At 37.6% G+C, this 20,344-nt stretch overlaps 1 protein-coding gene across 2 annotated transcripts in view; it reads right to left on the reverse strand.

Moving 5' to 3' along the window:
- Positions 1-20,344, reverse strand: part of SUCLG2 (succinate-CoA ligase GDP-forming subunit beta) — a 278,639-nt gene that overhangs the window by 86,572 nt on the left and 171,723 nt on the right. Inside the window, exons 8-10 of one of the 2 annotated variants that reach the window (XM_073901523.1) lie at positions 15,753-15,914; positions 13,424-13,566; positions 12,508-12,792 (exon numbers count right to left, since the gene is read on the reverse strand). In XM_073901523.1, coding sequence (XP_073757624.1) covers positions 12,775-12,792; positions 13,424-13,566; positions 15,753-15,914 — 323 coding nt within the window. In that variant the 3' untranslated portion in view covers positions 12,508-12,774. Of the gene's footprint in view, positions 1-12,507; positions 12,793-13,423; positions 13,567-15,752; positions 15,915-20,344 lie in introns of those variants that run through there. The other variant, XM_025885033.2, reaches the window with a different exon arrangement.

The raw sequence follows: 20,344 nt of genomic DNA on the forward strand, positions 1-20,344 counted from the left end.
AGCCTTCAAGTTGATGTCAGCATTGATAGTCCATGGCCCACATTTTGAGGAGTAAGGCTCCACAGACTCTTCTCTGTGAACCCAGAGACTAGGATGTGACATCAGTATTTTTTTTTTAAAGATTTTATTTATTTGTTCATGAGAGACAGACAGACAGAGAGAGAGAGAGAGGCAGAGGGAGAAACAGGCTCCCAAGGAGCAGGGAGCCCGACATGGAACTCGATCCCAGGACCCTGGGGTCATGACCCGAGCCGAAGGCAGACGCCTAACCATCTGAGCCACCCAGGCGCCCTGTGACGTCAATATTAATAGGTGCTTTACAGCGGGTCTTCTTTGAGCTTAGAAAGGACTGTGTGTGTCAGTCAGGCACAAGTCTGCCTCTGCTTTGAAGGGATGATGACAATCAAGAGGACTTGATAAGGAGAGCCTCATTGGAACCAATGACGTCAAATGTTGGATGGTTTTCCATTCTCCCAATCAGCTCACAACCTGACAAGGTGATCAAGGAACAGTCAAATGACTGCTCGCTTACTGACTGCAGGAATATCAAGCTGTGTCCTCTAGGGGGAGGAAACTAAGATGATGGTGAGGCTCTAATTTCGGTCCTATTGTCTTCCCTAAGACATTCTGCATTGCTCAATACATTGGTGCAGCTTACAATAGGTAGTGCTTTTAAGGGTATATTTGTATAGAACAGAATCACAGAATTTATTCTTTCAGGAAAGGTTCTCTTTACACATTTCTTTTGTATTTTTTACTTTTACTGCTTTCACTCTTCTCATTTGATTATCAAACTCCTGTTTGGGAATTTGGTCAGCAGAGTCCATATCTGGATTAACTATTTGGTAGTTCAGTTTAATGGACAGGAATATCCACTCATAAGATGTAATCACTAATCACAGGTCATTAACACACGGAAAAATATCAGATGTCTAAATTTAGGCATTTCCCCCTCATACCTGCTACCCAAATGACCACATTCTTGGATTAAAATGACACACTGAATGAAGATTCTACATCATTTATATCTCTAACTCAGAGAAATGTACTACTTGGGATTAACAAGCAAGTGAAATCTAGAAGGTCAAGGGTTAAAGCTCCAAAAGGATTTTCTGTTCACCATTTATGATCCTAAGGCCTCTGAGTATTAGAGCAGACACCTAAAAGTTTGCTCAAAAATATTCTACTGGAGTTTTAATTGAGAAAAAGGGATATGTCCAGAATGCTTACAGATAACGATTAATGAAAGAACTCACAGATAAGCTGGAAGAAAAATAATTAACTTGGATTTGTGCAGCTGCCCCTTGGGAATGCTAACTAATATGTGTGTTCAGAGTGCTCCATTTCATAAGACCTCAACGTGGAAACAGAGCATCCCCAGGAGAGGGTCCTGGAGATGGGAGATAAAATATCTATTGATACTCACAAAGGACCTCTAACTGCAAGACAGTTACCACCCAAATTAAAGTTGCAGCATAAACTATTCAAGTGGACAAAACCTCTTTTTTTAAGCCTATAAGAAAACAAATGACATGGCTTAGAACACTTTCGTAAAGAAGTAGTGAGTAAACACAAAGGAAAGAAGGGCAGGTCCAGTGGGTGCAGATGTGGGACAGATTCCCCTCCCTGGGAGGATTCATGTCATCACCTACAAACCCAAACTCCACATCTAATAGTCATGATGCATCTTTCTCGAAGGCAAACATTCCTGAGAGGTCTTCTTGGACAAACTTATCCAAAATAACAAATTTCTGGCATTCTGAGGTCCCCCTTTCGATTTTATTTTTTAACCCCATAAGTATCACCACCCAGTGTATTAGTTATTTCTTTGATATTATGTATTTATTTATTCATTGATTTAATTTAATTGGGCAGCTCCAAGAGAACAAGACTCTGTTTCACTCACTGCTCTACAACTCAGTGTCTAGAAGAATGCCTCGCATATATAAAACAATAGATTATCAATAGATTATCATCTGGCTGATATTACTGAATGGGTTTCTGGCCAGCTTCGTCATTCTGTGATCTGGAGAACTAGTCCTGATGTCATAAAGGGGTCTTTGAGGAGTTGACCCCAATAAGCTGAAGGGAACCACCTCCTCCATAAAGTCAATTCTTGCTGTGGGATGAGCCTTGTCAACCTCCTGGCTGACACACTGACATGTACCTATGGCTGAGTTCCTGCCTTAGTTTCCTGCCTGGTACTCCAGTCTCCCTAGAACGAAGCTTCTGCTCGTGGGATGCTTTATGTGAGTGCAGCTTGGCCTCTGCACTACAGCCTAGAGACTGTGGTACTGGCTACCTGTTAATAGAATTCCCTAAATACTACTTAAGAATTGCCTCCCTGTGTTTATACTCTCCTTATCTTCTACTCACATGCTCCTTTCAGGTAAGACTGCTGCCCACTCACAATTCTTCTTGGAGAGCTATTACCTGCAGCTGCTGTGTCTGGCTGCTGGACAGGACCTCACCCCAGCATCTGCAAAGAGGACCAATGGAGGGAACTCCATTGCTTCCCTGACCCTGGGGGACAAGTCCAGCTCTAGACAATTGTCCCTCCCCGGCTGCCCCATGCCATTAGAGTCTTGCCAGACACATGGTGCTGGCATCTAGCTTGGGAAATTGTTTCACAAGGACAACTCATCAACTTATGCATTCCTTCCTGGCTGAGAACATTCAGCTATATGATTTACATGAAATAAAGGGACTGTCAATATGAATTTGCTCTGAAAAGACATTTTTGGAGAACCCACTATGTTCCTTGAACCATTAGAGCGGCTAGAAAAAATGAAGTATATAATAATAGTTGAACAAAATAAAACCAGGGGCTGGAAAAAAAAAACTCAAGGAAAAACTGTAAGCTATTTTTAAAGAATATGGAGTAAATGGAAAGCTTAATGAAAAAGTAGCAAGAAGTGGGAGGGGAAAGAAGAAATAATATCTCTAGGCAATTTTACAGGATTTAAAAAGAGAAATGTATGAACAAAAGAGATGATTAAGTGGTGAGGACTATAAACTGCAAATATCCCATAGTAAAGAGGATAGAGATGGGGACAAATTATCACCAAGGCGGCATGTGATGCAGGGCTAGAGGTTAACAAGACACCTACTTTACAAGTTTACCTGGAGCATCTTGCTCTTTACAAAGACAGAAGATGCACAGAGAAATCAAGGGATTCTTAGGAAGAACGTTGGCAAGAAAGAACAAGGAAAAATAAAGGTAAGTTTATTCTTGTACTTCTGGCAAGTCTTGTTCTGGACTCAGTGTCACCTCATTGAGCCGCATATATCAGGAGGATAGCAGGGAGACCTTGAACTGAGCTGTCAGGAAGGGACATCAGGCCACATTTGGAATTGTTAAGTATTTCAGAATCTGGGCAATTCAGAATGACTGTATCAAATATTAAAGAATGACTCATTAATCCTGAGATAATTAAAACAAAGTCAGATCAGCAACCCACTGGGTAGTAAATGCATAAGTCACTAAAGGGGGGTCTAGGTTGGCCCTGGAGTATGGTGATTTTCTTTCTTTCATTGTTATAAAAATCTGTTCTGTACCACAAAGTTTTTCACACTTGTTACTATTACGTTTATTTATTAACTATACTGTACTCTGCTTCAGCAAACCAGACTTAAAAGTTCACACATTTTCTGAAAGAGATTTTAAATGCTGAGTTTCTTTAAATAACTTTCTAAATAACAAGATACCTTTAAAACACTGCCCATTTTTAACACACTTGTAAAACTGATGGTCTCTCTCAGGGAGACCAGCTAACAACACTGGAAGATGTGTATCATGTAACACTGGATTTTTTTAAAAAGGCCATCAAAAGGAAGGGCATTCTAATAATAACCTTATAAAGAAGATAAGTATAGATAATTTTTAGAAGGAAATTTAACAAAATTATAATAGTGGTTGTATTACGGTAATAAAGTTAGGGACAATTTTTTTTTTAATCTCATACTTTCAGTAGGAAATGTAAATTTCTAAAAGTGGAAAAAAAATCAATTTTTTAAAAATAAAGAAAACTTTCAAAAAGTACAAAGTGAAGGGACTTAAAGGTGTAAGGAAATCATTCTTACCTGAAAAGTGGAAAAATTAAGTTAAAATTTTCTCAAGATTTATTCATCTAATCGTTAAAGGCAATATGTCTAAAAAGCCATTACTAACACATTTTGAAGGTTCTCAAGAATCAAAATCCTTCCCTTTAGGAAGCATGTAAAAGGAAATTATGAAAAGAAAGATTTTTTTTACTTTACATTCAGACTAGGGGTTCCTGACTGTCTTTTCTTAGAAAGATAAAATGGAGTAGCTCTTTCATATAATCTCTGAAGAGCTATCCATAATTATCCAAAACATTATTCAGGCAACTCTCCTCATCCACAGTAGTCATGCTCCATAACTTTACAGCGAACACTGAGTCAGCAAATACCGAACCAATGCTCCCAAAGAAATGCAGGGTTAGGTTCCTGCAAGCCTCTGGTCACAACATCTTCCTCAAAAGAGCAATACATAACCTTGTTTTCTGTGTGTTTCTGCTTAAGGACACCTTATTTAATATATATTGTTAATTCATTGCTATCGAATTCATGGCCAATAGCACTCTAACTCACACTTGAACAAAGCTTATCTCATATATATTTTCTCTGTGAGGTGCATCACACGAGACATGACTTAGGAAAACCAGACAGCACTGTGGCACATTTTAAATAGCAAAATAGGTACTCTTCTCATTGATGACAGCCTTCTACATTCCTTCCACCTCTACCTAGTATGGTGATAAGTTGGCAGGAAGTGTGAACACCTTAAAACCTGCATACATATTCACCCTCATACTTCTAGGAATTCATCTTATATGAATAACCTGAACTGTACGTAAAGTTAAGAGTACAAAGAGGTTCACGGCAGCATTATGTTAGGCTAGAAACACCCTGAATACCAAATAACAGAGGACTGCTTAAGTAAATTTATATATTCATACAACTGAATACTATTCAGCTCCTGAAGATGTTGGAGAAGAGTGTACAAGGACAGGGAAAAGGTATGTAAAAAGTGGGAAAAATTAGACTAAATAATAGTGTCAATCATATTGACACTAATTTTGTCAAAAATACTACACTACATAGTCATGTAAAATAGTATATGTAAATGTAACTTGACTTATTTTGGTACTTTCCTATATTTTATGTTTCCCTAATTTAATAATTAGGAAAAAAGGGGATGCTGTTTAATAAAACACCCTAAAAAAAGACAAAATGCTATATATTTTGCAAGCCACGATGAGTCAAGCCGATTTCTTCAGTGAGCCCACATGGACATGTTGTTCATTTAGGAACAACATAATCATCCCTAGTTCTTAATTCTCTGGCAGTGGGCGGAGGGCAGTGTAGAGGGAGGAAGAAAGAGAATTCACAGTGTCTTCTGTCTCCGGAATGCAGTGGGGCTCGTCCCACTAGACTACAACTCACCCCTGTAGAGGTAGAGGAACCAGAACCCCTCGCATCTCAAAGGTGCTTCACCTTGTTCTCCAGCATTGTTTTCCAAAGTTTACTCTCCACATCTAGTGATTCCCCTACCAGACATTATTTGGATTCAAAAACAATACCTCAAAAATAATAATAGCAAAACTTTCAGATGCCTGATCATTCTACAATTATAAGATAATTCTTAAGACTTAGAGATACCTCACATTAATCCTGGCTATTATTTGGTCACCTCGTTAGAAAACGCACTATTTTTCCATTGTTGAATTTAACCACGTCTTTTCTCTGTGCAATAACATTGAGAGAGAGAAAAAAAACACCTAACTCTTCCAATCATTATATATTATTTCCAATATATATGACACCAAACGTTTATCAGTGATTCATTTCTCTTTAACAGTCTACAAAGGCTTCTCCATACAGGATTCATAATCAATTACTGTGCATGTTGGGACGAATGATGAAATTTACTGAAATATCCCCAAGTCTGTTAAAATTCTTCAAATTACTTACCATGAAACAAACAAAGCACATTCAAATTTGAATTCTGAGAAGCAGAGCAAAGAGTAAAAATCTTATTTTTGATTTATTTCTGAGAGTATGTCAGCAAGGAGCATGAAAATACTTGTAGAGTGTTCCATTAGGGATGCATGAAAAATGCAGTCACTATCAGGCACACGGATCTTGTGTAAGATACAGAACCACCCGCCCTCCCAGGACCCAGTTCTTACTGGGAAGTGCTGTTAGGTAACATGGAATGAGCATATGCTGGGCAAGGACAGCCAGACATTGTTGGAAATTTGGATCAACTGGACATTAGAGAAAGAAATGCAAGACAAGAGGAAAAGTACTTTGAGGAAAGGAATAGCAATGAATGTGGGGCAACTGGCTTTCCATTCTCTAGCTCCCATACAGTGTTACCCTACACATGGGTGAAACCAGAGAACAGGTTACCAGTTCATAAGTACAAAGTCGTCTGTATTCTTCTCAGACTAGACTATCAGGTAGCCAATCACCACACAGAACATCTGCCTGGACTTTTACTCCTTCCAACTCATATGAAAGTAAAATTTATTTTCAAAGAGGCCTGTAAGAACAGGGATGGGGGAGTTATTTCAAAAATAATGCTCATGTTGTTTAAAGGATTGGGCATTATATTCGAAAATCAAGCCCTATAAAAGTTCTATTACTTCCCCCCCCAAATAAATGTTCCCTTGCAGATATGGTATTTCAGCAAATACACATGGTCTTGTAATAAAATGAGTCTTGTTGCGAGCCTCTGACATAAACATGTAAATAAGTGAAAAAGAGGTTCCTGTGTCTTATACTTAAATATATTCTAAATGTATGATAATCAACAATATGTGTGTGAGGCATTTAGCACATGTTAATCCCAAAACATATTTATGGAGGTTCCTCAAAAAGTTGAAAATGGAGCTACACTATGACACAGCAATTGCACTACTGGGTATTTACCCCAAAGATACAAATGTAGTGATCCAAAGGGGTACATCCACCCCAATGTTTATAGCAGCAATGTCCACAATAGCCAAACTATGGAAAGAGCCAAGATGTCCATCAACAGATGAATGGATAAAGAAGATGTGGTGTATATATATATAATGGAATATTATGCAGCCATGAAAAAAAAAATAAATCTTGCCATTTGCAATGATGTGGATGGAACTAGAGGGTATTATGCTAAGCAAAATAAGTCAATCAGAGAAAGACATGTATCATATGATCTCACTGATATGAGGAATTCTTTTTTTTAAAAGATTTTATTTATTTATTTGACAGAGAGAGAGATAGCGAGAGCAGGAATACAAGCAGGGGGAATGGGAGAGAGAGAAGCAGGCTTCCCGCTGAGCAGGGAGTCCGACGTGGGACTCAATCCCAGGACCCTGGGATCATGACTTGAACCGAAGGCAGAGGCTTAACAACTGAGCCACCCAGGAGCCCGATATGAAGAATTCTTAATCTCAGGAAACAAACTGAGGGTTGATGGAGTGGTGGGGGGTAGGAGGGATGGGGTGGCTGGGTGATAGACATTGGGGAGGGTATGTGCTATGGTGAGCACTGTGAATTGTGTAAGACTGATGAATCACAGACCTGTACCTCTGAAACAAATAATACATTATATGTAAAAAAAAAAAAAAAAAAGAAAGTAGGAAGGGAAGAATGAAGGGGGGGACTTGGGGGGGAGATGAACCATGAGAGACTATGGACTCTGAGAAACAAACTGAGGGTTCTAGAGGGGAGGGGAGTGGGGGGATGGGTTAGCCTGGTGATGGGTATTAAAGAGGGCATGTATTGAATGGAGCACTGGGTGTTATATGCAAACAATGAATCATGGAACACTACATCAAAAACTAATGACGTATGGTGATTAACATAACATAATAAAATAAAATTTAAAAAAAACTGAAGGCATTTGCATGCTGAAAATATGGCATGCAGTTTTCTTTCTCCAGCCTCAAATTCTAGAGACTTTTGAAGCACACATCACAGAGCCAAAATAGCTGGACTCTTCTCAAATTTATACCAAATGATATTCTGTGGTTCTTGCAGACATGAATTTAATCCTCCCTTGATTAAATTGTGTTTTCTGGGTTGTCTGAACAGAGAATCACTGCAAGCTACTGAATTGCTTACACATTTCGACTTCAAAACAATACATGCAATAACACTGATGTCGATAAACCTGTTTCAGACACCTCCCATCCCGTCCATGACCGCTTAGTCCCTCCCCTTTCAATAATTATAAATCTAAGCCTTAGAAATGATAATGAAATTGAACATTCAAAAAAACAACAGCACACACTAAAGTTTTCATTGTGCTTTAGAAATGTCTGCCAACCACTTACACATATAGGATCTCTGTTGATATTCAAAGCCATGCTTCCAGGGATTACTTTCATGTCCACTCTACAGACAAGGTAACAGAAGTTTAAAGAGTATACCCTAATAGCTAATAAATATATGAAAAGGTGTTCAACCTCACTGGTCATGAGAGAAAGCACTCAGTCTCACTGGAAACCACCATACATCGATCAGAATGACTGAAACTGGAAAGGCCTGACTGTACTGAGTGTTGGTAAGGATGTGGAGAAACTGGAACTCCCATACACGGTTACCAGAGTGTAAATGGGCACATCTGGAGACCTGCTTGGCAGTACCCATTCAAGCTGAATGTGTGTGTATGTTATGACCCAAAAATCCTAGTTCCAAGAATATATCCCATGGAAATGTGCTCCAAAGGACTTGTATGAAAACATGTTCATAGCAAAGTAATAGTCAAAACTGAGTAACACAAATGTCCATCAACAGAAAAGGATAAAGGGTTCTGGAAGAGTCACACAATAGAATACCATACAGCAGTAAGAATGAGTGAACCACTGCTACATAAAATGTGGATGAATCTTACAAATGAAAGTTAAATGGAAGATGGCAAACACAAAAGAGTGTACCCTTTATGATCCTATTTATATTAAGCTGAAATTTATATTAAGGCAAAATAAATGGATGACATTAGAAATTGGGAGAGCTATGTTACCTTTGGGGAGAGAGCAGGGAAGGAGAACCATGGGGCAGGAGCTCATTACTGGCTCCTGAGATGCTGGTTGTCTAAGTCTGTTGAGGCTGCTGTAACAAATTACCATAGACTGAGTGGTAAGACAACAAACATTTATTTTTCACAATTTTAGAGGTCGGAAGTCCAAGATGAAGGCACTGACAGATTCAGTGTCTCATGAGATCCCATTTCTTGGTACAGAAATGGCCATCATCTAGATACATCCTCACATGGAGGAAGGGGTGAAGGAGTTCTCTGGGGAGATCTCCTTTATAAGGGTACTAATCCCACTCATGAGGCTCCACTTTCATGACATAATTACCTTTCAAAGGCCCTACTTCCTAATACCATCACATTGGAGATTAGGATTTCAACATATGAATTTTCAGGGGACATAAACATTTAGTCCATAATACTGGTCATGTTCTATTTTGTGACCTGGCTGCCAGTTACATGGCTATGTTCACTTTGTGATAATTTATCAAGCTATATACTTTTGATTTGCATACTGTTCTGTATGTAGGTCATACTTCAATAAGTATTAAGAATTTTAAATGATACTGTCATATAAAATTATTCCTCCTTTAAATGGGAAATGTATATGTGTATCTCAATTAATGGAATGAACAAGTCTCTGATTAAATGTTCTTACCACAAAAAAGAAATTATAATTACAGAACAGGATGGAAGGTAATGCTATACTGGTGATTATACCGCAACATACAGATGTATCAAATAAACACATTATATACTTCAAACTTATATGATGTTATATGTCAATTATATCTCAATTAAAAAATTTTAATAAAGCTAACCTCCAAATACTAAAAAAAATAAATGAAGCAACCCTCCGAGGTAATAAGTAATGTTATTATTTCATTTTATGAAAGAAGAAACTGAGATATATAGAAGTAAAATTATGTGCTCAAGCTCTCACAACCAGTAAGTGGTAAAGATATGACTGGAACCTGGGCAGTCTGGCACCTGAGCCCCACTAAGACCCCCTTCTTTTTTGAACTAGTACTTGGTGCTTATGCAGCACATTTGTTTCTGGATATTTAAAGAGCTTTGAAAAACACTTTACATTAATTATACCAGCAGCAAAAAATAATAATATTTAAAGAAACAAAAATTTAAAAATAAAGAGTTTTGAAATATGACTTTAAATTGGATCTAAACCAGGAAGCACGAACAGATCAGGTGTGGTGATTTCACGAATATCAATCACACACTACTGGTTTTTGAAATCAGGCCTTCAGAGGGCAACAGATGTGCTTAACTTTGGCCAACAGAGTGGGGGTGACTATTGAGATTCCTGTCAACTATTTTTTCCTTTTATTCATTTGTGTAAGATGTTTTATATACTCCAGATGTCATTTGTACTCATTTTCTACACCTTTGGAATTCTAAGTTTAGAATTAGAAGTAAAAGCCAAAGCATGATTCAGGAAAACAAAAACTTAAGGATAACACTCTTTGGAGGGCTTTTCCTTTAAGTGTGTTCAAATTCTTTACAGATTACCACAAAAACCCTACTTCTACTTCCTATTTTATGTGATTTTTACTCCTTTTGATTTAAAGAACACTAATGCTTAGAATTCTGTATGAAGATCAGATCATACCACCAGCAGAACAAACTCTACTGTCTTTCTCTCATCTCCAGCCCAACTTGAAAATAAGAGAATTATAAAACATTTAATGTGAATTCAGTTTTGTAAGTGAGCTATCTTGAAAAGATTCTTGTTTTAGACAATTTGGCAGAGGAGCTCTGTTTCATATATATTACAAACAAATAAGGAACCTATTAGGGATAAAGGCATTTGTGTTAGGTCCCAGTGAGTATCAGCATTCGGGCTAATAGTCAAGCAAAATAAATTTAAGTTTCAGCTTTATGGCTGAAATGGTAGAAATATAGGTTAACCCATAATATTGTTCTTGAATGATGACATTTATAACATTTATTACTTGATCAATAGAATTAGCTCACACACATGATGAACAAGTAGTTGTTACTATCAGTTGATTCAAGTTTAACAACAGGCCTTTCGCAATTTTGAGTTTCAGTGTTTTCAACTCATTAATCCTTACATCTAACAAGAAAATACCTTTGTAATAATTAGCTTTGGGTTTTTGGGATTCTCTATTTCTGGGCAGCTGAATGGGGTTCTACTTGAAATAATTACTGCTAGAACTACAACCAGTTTTCTTGCAAAATCAAATCAATTCATCTATACTATTTTTAAGTCTCTGTTCTCTGAAATCTGTTAAACAACGCCAGGATTGAAAATACCCATTACATTTCCATGCTTTTTATCTGTCTTTGAAATTTTAAGATTTGGAAAATTTACAGTGAGATGAGCTATGCATTCATTTTCCTGATATAGCATGAGAAAAATAAAATAACTCCCACATATCTTTCTCTACCCAAGATGACAGGCAATCTCAAAAAAGTTTAAATACTCTAAGCATTTGAAAATATTCCATAAGGTAAAGTCAAAATTTTTTAAGAGACTCTTTTTAAAAAAACGGCTCTGCAAGTGATTTTTCCTTCCCTTCCTGTATTTTTACAAAATTAAAATTCCAGATCAGCCGCTAAGAAAAGATATTCCAAAGAAAATGCAATGATTGTCCTGGTAGACTTACTCCCTCGATAGCTCTCTATTATTCTTAGCACTGAATTTCAGTAGACACTAAAAGTTCAGTATTTTATCACAGTTGCCCTGTTCTCTGAATACTTTGTGGTTCAAGCATTTAAAGAGCTGTGTGTTAGTTATATTCACGGTATTTAGAGATTTCAATTGATAGGAAACTCTCTGGGAGGAAAATGATCCTTCCCTTAGTAAATGAGAAGGGGCACCTAGGTGGCTCAGTCAGTTAAGCATCTGCCTTCGGACCAGGTCATGGCCCCAGGGTCCTGGGATTGAGCCCACATCAGGCTCCCTGCTCAGTGGGGAGTCTGCTTCCCCCTCTGCCTTTGCCCCTCTCCCCCAGCTCCTGCTCTCTCTATATAACTATATCAAATAAATAAATAAAATCTTAAAAAAGGAAAGTAATAGTAAGAAGAAGGGATAAATAAATTAATAACTAGGAAGACACTGATAATATTCCTACTTAACCAATGAAAACAAGGTACTTATATAAACAGAAAAACCAACTGCAAACACTTATATAAACAGAAAAACCACACAAACACGGCTAGGTGACTGAATTTTGATGACAGTGCTCTTCCTGGATAGCACTGGAGAGCTAAAGATTAGCAGCTGATAATACCCTACCATTTATTTTGTGAGTCAGAAGGACAGGAGTTAGCAAAAATGTAAGGTGAGCAACCATCTGAGTCATAATGAAAACAGACAAGCATGCTACTAATGTAAAACAAAACTTTATATATGCGAACCAAAAGACTATTGTTGGTACACTTATTAATGAGAAGCTTCCATATTAAGTACAGACCACATTTCTTTAAAAAAATCTGGTATCATTTTATGATTTTCCTAGTGATGGTTCACATTTCCCATGTCTTCAGATACATTAAGAACCAAGAGAATGTCTCAGATACTCTAACAGTATCAAGACCATGATTCTCAAAGTTTAAAGTCAAATGGTGGTGGTACACACACACCTCACAGAACTGTAAAGAGAAATAAATGATATGTATCAGACGTTCAAAACATGTTAGTCTTCTCCTTGTCATAAACGTCCTCCTAAACCATGTTGTCATAGACCAGTGAGTACCTGCGGTCGAAACAGAGCATATGGGTATTGAACTTGAGAAGGGTTTACTGAATCCCTACTATGCACTAGCGTGGGTGTGAGAGCTATGCAGTAGGCAAGGAGAAAAGAGGTTCATAAAGCAACATTCTATACTAGCTAGCACACGTTATAAACTATGAAAATTAAAAAGCATACAAAAGAATGTGGGGTCATTACTTTCTAGTGATACATAGTTTTATAATCCTTTAATTTTCTTCTGTCTCCAATTGTATGATAATACTTGCAGCACGTTTATGGAAGGAATGTGACTGAGTCCTCTAAGTCACGTAAGAGCTTTAGTGTACATTACTCAAATAAGGTTTCATGTCAACCAATGTTTCACTGTCTGGTGCACTCCCCCCTTTTTATTTCCACCTATCTCTCAGAACTTCAGAAGCACAGCATCTGAAATAAGATCCTGGAGGCACTTATCAGTCTTTCATCTGAAATGAATAACTCATTGTGTACTTCAAGCAGATATAGAAGCAGGATTTGCATCTGTGGCTGCAAAGTAAAGGTGTTGGCTTATTACCCCTTAGCATCCGGAAAAAGGCAGCTCTTGAGGGTGAAAAATCAGAAAATTATGCAATCTCCCTACAAAGACAGAGGTTACCTTAGGATCGGCTGTGAGCAGTTTGAAAGCTTGATATACTTGAGCTTCCTTTACACCACCACCGAGATCCAAAAAGTTGGCTGGCTTCCCACCATTCAGGAAGATGATGTCACAAGTAGCCATGGCAAGTCCAGCACCATTCACTGGGAAATGTAAATGGCACACAAGACAGGATAAATTTAGTAACACGAAAGGGTGAATGAACCATTTCCCTCCCCCATAATGCCAAAGAGAACCCTGTCACTACCAGGTCAATGTCCTGCCTGGAACTGTGTTCCACCAGGTAAATTCACAGACTTTTAGGATAAATCAGGAAATGTACAAAAGAATAAACATAAAAACCTGGGAATAGGAAGACAGGTTTGTTGAGAAGTTACGTCATTCTGGGAAACAGATAAAAAGGAAGGGTTTCCATAATTAATTAATTTGGGGTAGTAGTAGAAGATGGAGTTTTGAGTTCTGGAAAAATACAGAACTCAAGAGAACCGGGAAAGAGAGAAGGCTACAAGAAGTTGCTTGGGTCTGTGAATTACATTCTTTTTAATATCCTTTAAGAGACCTGAGGAAAAAATGGAATTTGTTTAAATTTTTGCTTGCTGAGAATATGCTTTGAATGCAGCATCCCTCTGGGGTTGAGCCACGAGGGTCCCAACTTCAGTAGGGCTCCATACATTTTTACACTCAGTGCAACCATGCATGTTTATAGGTTATGTGGATTAACTCAGAAAACAAATGAATAAATGATAGCATCCAAATAATACTCTTATCCCTCTGCTCCTTCTTCAAATTATTATAAGAAATGTTCACTAGCAACCTGATCATTAAAACTAGAACCAAAATGTGCTAACGTCTTAGGGCGTTTTTTTTTTTTTTTTAAGAAAATAAAGAGTTTTAGCACTGCAATTCTTATTTTCCAGAGCTGAGTTTTATTGACCAATTGTACTTTTTTGGCTTCTTATACTTAATTAATATGAAATTACTTGCCTCAGGTTAGATAGGAAGAAAAAAAAAAAAAAGCAGACCTCCTGAACACAGCAGAAACTCTCAAAGTAAAATATACTTCACTTTTTCTGACCCTTGAATTCCCCAGACAAGCCTATGAACTGTGAGTAATTTAATTAAGTCTGGGGCAACTACAATAAAAATGGTTTATATACAATCTTAAAACAATTTGAAATGTGTTAATCGTTGCTTCTGAGGCTGCTAACTTGGTTAAATCATGCATACTCCCACAGAGGCTACAAAGAATCTGTATTTAATTTGTTCTAAACACACCATTATATCATTCTCCTTTCTAAATGCCTACAAATATTGAAAGCGCATTAGCTTATCAAGATCAGAACAATGTGAGTGATCTGGTACATTACAGTTATTACTACGATACAAAGCAAGAGCTTTTGGTATCACTTGTAATTAGATGTCATTTTCTATTGTATGGCTCAGCAGACTACTGGATGAGGTCTGTTCAGTTCTGAATATAATAATCCTGTTGGTTTAATGAGCTACAAATCTTTTTTATTTTAATTCCATTAAGATTAAGACCTCAGTTTCTAGCGCAATGAATTGGTTCCACCAGAAACACAGATGTGTATAAATCTCAGCTCTATAAGCTGTGGACAATAACAGAAATTGTATTGCCTCTATAGACCCATTCTTATCTCAGCTGAATAAGCCATTTTCACAAATTTAGATGAGTATGATAAAATCAATTGTTTTATTAATAAACTGGATAATGGATTAAACATTTTATCATTTGGTTATCATAAAAGCTGAAACTTGAGTATAATGATTCAAGTGTATGTTCTCTTCTACTTCCTCTGAGAAATTTTATCTTAAAACCAAATTTCAGAATAGTTCCTAGCATATTAACACAGACTGGAGTAGCAAAGATTTTGATTTTTATTAAGCATAATTTAACTGAGATGCTTTAAAATAGTATTTCTCAGCTGGGGTGACTTTGGCCACCAGAAGATATTTGCCAGTGTTTGGCAACATCTTTGGTTATCAAAATGGGGGGGTCCCCAGTGGCATCTAAAGAACAGGGACAATGCTAAATATCTGACAATGTATAGGACAGCCCCCCAAAGAATTATTCCACCCAAAATGTCAATAATGACAGACTTCAGAAATCCTGCTTTAAGTCAGTGACCACTGAGCAAAATGAACTTTGGGAAGAAACTCAGAATTGTTTCCCAAGACTTTTGGGCTACAAAAACTCCTATTTTTACTGGCTACCAGGAAATACCATTTCAGAAAGGTTCAGAAATCAGTAGTTCCTAAATTCTACAAAAATCCACAAATCATGCTTTTGATAAAACTATTTTCTTACCAAAGCAGGCAATGTTCCCATCCAGTCCTATATATTTTAGATCATATTTGGCAGCTTCGTTTTCAATGGGCTCATTCTCTGATTTGTCGTCCATAGCAAATATGTCCTTTTGTCGGAATTCTGCATTGTCATCGAAGTTTATCTTTGCATCAAAACAGACAACTAAATAAAGGAAAAAAGGCACACACATGAATATCTCTTAAGGATCTATAAATTAGTTCCCAAGGGTGGCAGGTACAGAAGAATGAAAAATAAAATACTGTCATTTTTTTTCTCATGATAGGGGTGGGAGAAATTGTTATGGCTTTCTTGATCTTAAACTTAAGGGGTACAAAGACAAATATGGTGGCATAGTCCCTGTTCCCAAGGGACTTAATTCTAATAAAGAGCACAGAAATTTACACCTGTTGGTCTCTGTTTAATAAAATAACAATATAAACTGTGGTCACCCATTAAAAGTTATAGACTGCCGCATCTACATACAGCTTTGATTTGCCATTTTTATTACATTTCTTATTTTTAGTATATAACCACTGAGCATCACCTTTACCTTTGATGCAAAGAGAAACTGGATTATAATGTTTAATCCCACTGTCCTCCTTTGCCCTTCTGATGCTGCAAAGTGAAATTTTTATTTAATCAGTATCCTTGCTAATATTTCTGAAAGATTTAATGCAAAGAACACTGGGTTAGAATCAATAGGTTTTTATTTGATCCTTAACGAACTCTGTAACTTGATAAAAAAAAATTAACCTACTTCCTCTCAGGGCCTCAGTTTTCTTATTTGGAAAATGGAAATAACAATCCCTAAACTGCTCATATACTTACTTTGGGGTCTGCTCAAACTAGGACCATCATCCTCATGTGTGCACGATATGACTCTTTTGATTCAGGTTATAAAACACTAAAAGACCGAGACAGATCAGATATAATGGGAGGTAGCCAGGCTTTACCAGCACTACTGTCTCTACTCTCTGGTACAGGTAGAAATCTCCAACTCTCTCAATGGCCAGAAGCCCTGGGCACAGTTGAAACCCACTGGGTGATATGGCCGGACCATGGAAAGAGCATTTTCCTTGATTTACAGGATATCTTCTATATGAACTCTCAGGAAGAGCCTGCAGTGAGGAGGGGTGACATGCAGGTTTCTGGGATTTGACCCCTTTTATTATATCCCTTTGGGTAGAAATTAGTTGTCTATGATGACATTCCATTCTAACCTTCTTTTACTTTAATTCAGATATTGACAGGCAGGGATCTTTGACTTAGACTTTAGAAAAATTACCCATTCTCCTCCAGCATTGCTGAGAAGGAGCTACTTCTTCAAAGGGAAACAACCTGGAATAATTCATTCAAACTAATGACCATGGTCTGCTCATCCCATTTTCTTACAATGACGAGAAAATATTGTTACATTACAACATTCTAGAGTTACAGACCCTACATAGAGGCTTTACACAAGGGTCTCTCTACCACAAAATTCAAGCACTTTGATACAAATCTATGCAGAACTGGCATTTTAACATCTAAGAGTACTTGGCATAAATAAAAGCCCAAACCGCAAATTATTTAAAGTCGCACTGACTGACAAGAGAGAATCTTATATAGAAGGTAATGTCTGCCAGAGTCCTTAGTCTTGCCACAAAATGTCCAACCACTTTACCCACACACTGTGAATATATGGAGCAAATGAGTAATTACTGTCCAGAATACTGCAATCTTAATGATGGAATCCTACAATTACCAAAGGAATTGGCCAACGTTCTCTGCTTGCCACAATGGCATTTTGTCAGCAGTTAATGATTGGTATAATAATTAACAGGAAAGCAACTTCATTCTTGGCTTTCCACTAGGCTTATAAATAAATTTTAATTAATTTATTAGTAATTTTAGCTCCTTCATTACTCATTGGCAAGACTACTTGTAACTGACACCTTCAAAATGAATGGGCAAAGGCTATCAAACTGACTTCCTAACTGAAGAGTTTCAAATAAAAGAATTCTTGGTCAAGATCAATAAACTAGTAAATCAAAATAGGTCCAGGCTGATCTTTGCCCCTTACAAAGACTACAGTTCCAAGCTACTTGAGAGAACATAATTAATGTATATGGATGCAAAGTTCAGAAGGCAGTCCCACCTCCCCTCCGCAAAGCCAGATTTTCAAAAGATGCTTTTTCCTGCAGTATGATGCATATGCCAAGGACAGAAATGAGTTCACTCTTTGGGGGCCACCCTGAGAAAACTAAGAGTTAAACCAGAGCTTGGGGTGCCTGGGTGGCTCAGTCGTTAAGCATCTGCCTTCGGCTCAGGTCATGATCCCAGGGTCCTGGGATCGAGTCCCGCATCGGGCTCCCTGCTCCGCAGGAAGCCTTCTTCTCCCTCTCACACTACCTCTGCTTGTGTTCCCTCTCTTGCTGTGTCTCTCACTGTCAAATAAATAAATAAATAAATCTTAAAAAAAAAGAGTTAAACCAGAGCTTGAAGATGGTGACTGTAGGATGAAAGGGGTATGGAGCACAGGGAGAATAAAGCACTTGAAGCAGGTACATGGGCTCTTTTAGATACATATTTGTTATGCCTGCTTAATATTTTAAAGGGAGTCCCAAACATACAAAGTGCTTTCCTGCCCCACTAACTCAGTTTATAATGCTGTATTGCCTGGATGTTTTTCCTTGAACTTCACCACTTAGTGAACTCTGGCATCAAACACACCTGGGTAAGAATTACAACTTGGACACTTCAGAGTCAGGTAGCCATCATCACCTCTCTTAAGCCCAGTGGCCTTGTCTATAAAATGGAAACCAGAGTATTTTCTACTGCATGGTGTTGGTGCAAGCAGGGACTGCATGCCAAGCACTCAGTAGCACAGACAGCCCACACTCACTGGCTATTATACCACTGCCACACTCCACCTGCCCAGTTCTTTATTACACTCACCTTCCCAATGCCAACCCAGGGTATAGGATTCTCCTATTTTAAAAAATGACCTGTCCTTGGCCCCATTCCCTTATAATCCTAGCCTTCTATTTACAGTGAATCTAAACTAATGCCTATTGGAGTTTACAGATGTACAGGTTACCTACGATTTTCAGTGAAATGCCATATTCAGAATACTTAAGACTTTCCCACAGGAAGGATTTTAGCGGTTGGCATTTCAGGCTGTGTGACTGATGGAGAAGGAGATTTTAGCCTAAAGGTTGAGGGTGGAAGAGATACCTTTGATGACCCTCAAATCCCACCATACCTTTCCATAAGGCGAGGGTGGCTAAATATTGATATAAAACAGCCCCAAATGAGAATCTCAGTCAGATGGTGGCAAAGAATAGCCCTTGGGACAGCTTGCTGCCTGTTTTTGTAAGTAGGGTTGGACTGGAATACAACCACACCCATTCATTTACATATTTCTACAGCTGGGTCCCAAGACAATAGCAGAGATGACTCCTTATAATAGAGACTATACGGTCCTTTATAGAAAAAGCCTGCCTATCCCTACTAAGTCACACTTCTCATGTTGCAATAGCCACAGGTATCATACTTATTTACAGCGAAAGAGAAACTTAGGAAAGTGCATCTAATGGCATGAAAACAAAAAGCATAAGGGACAAAATAAACAAAAACTGGATTAATCCTTGAATATCGATTGACTCTCATATGCTTATTTCCCCCTGTAAGACCTATCCAAGTACACTTATAGAATGAGTGTGTTAAAAATGGATTGATGGCTATGTCAACAGTGGGGTAATAAAATAAACTTGCTTGCTCAAACCTTAGCTTTTTCATTTATTAAAACAACAAACTACACTAAAATGTATTTTTCAAGGTACTGAACCTGGTTCAGATATAAAATATTCAGTATCACATTAATGAAACCTCAATTCTATAGAAAATTCACCTTGCACAAAGGCCATTCTGTGTACAAAGTGGGTGAAAAAACATACCTATTAATATTTATAAAACAATTTTCACCATCAAAAGCACATTGTTACATGCTTGATAGATGATACAAATGAATTTTCCTTCTGAACAAATATCAAAGAAAGCTGCAGTACTTATATTCATAGAGACCTCTGTTTTTTTGTTTAGTGGTGTGAGATTCTGTGAACTGCTAATTCACCAACTGAGATGAAGAGCCTGACTGGCAGTTAGGTGCCTCTGACCCTAGAATTTTAAAAGAAGAATGTGTAACAGATTAAACAAAAGAAAAGTACATTTCAGAGGGTAGACTCACACATAAAAGAAACATAAAAACAGCAGGAAATAAGATTGTCATAATTAGTTTGAAAAATCATGTCTTCAAGCAATGTACTACATTTGATTTGTGATAAATAACCATAATATGCTACTGAAATGCACCTTGCCGAGATGGCATTAAAATGCTGATACTTTCAAATTAGTCCCACTTTCCATTAAATATTGATGTTCCAAGAGTTGTATACTTTTTAGAACTTTTCTTGAGTTGCTGTGAAAAGAAAAAATAGATACGAGGCGGGAGGGGGATTCGGGTGAAGGTAGAGAACTGAAAATGTTCTTGAAAATAGAGTCTTGTGTATAAAGAGAGAAACAGAGAAACACCCACCAACAACATGGGCACT

This window comes from Callorhinus ursinus, unplaced genomic scaffold, assembly GCF_003265705.2.
Source record: "Callorhinus ursinus isolate GAN/ISIS: 27379988/994484 unplaced genomic scaffold, GSC_fseal_2.0 scaffold15, whole genome shotgun sequence".
NCBI classification, from domain to species: Eukaryota; Metazoa; Chordata; class Mammalia; order Carnivora; family Otariidae; genus Callorhinus; species Callorhinus ursinus.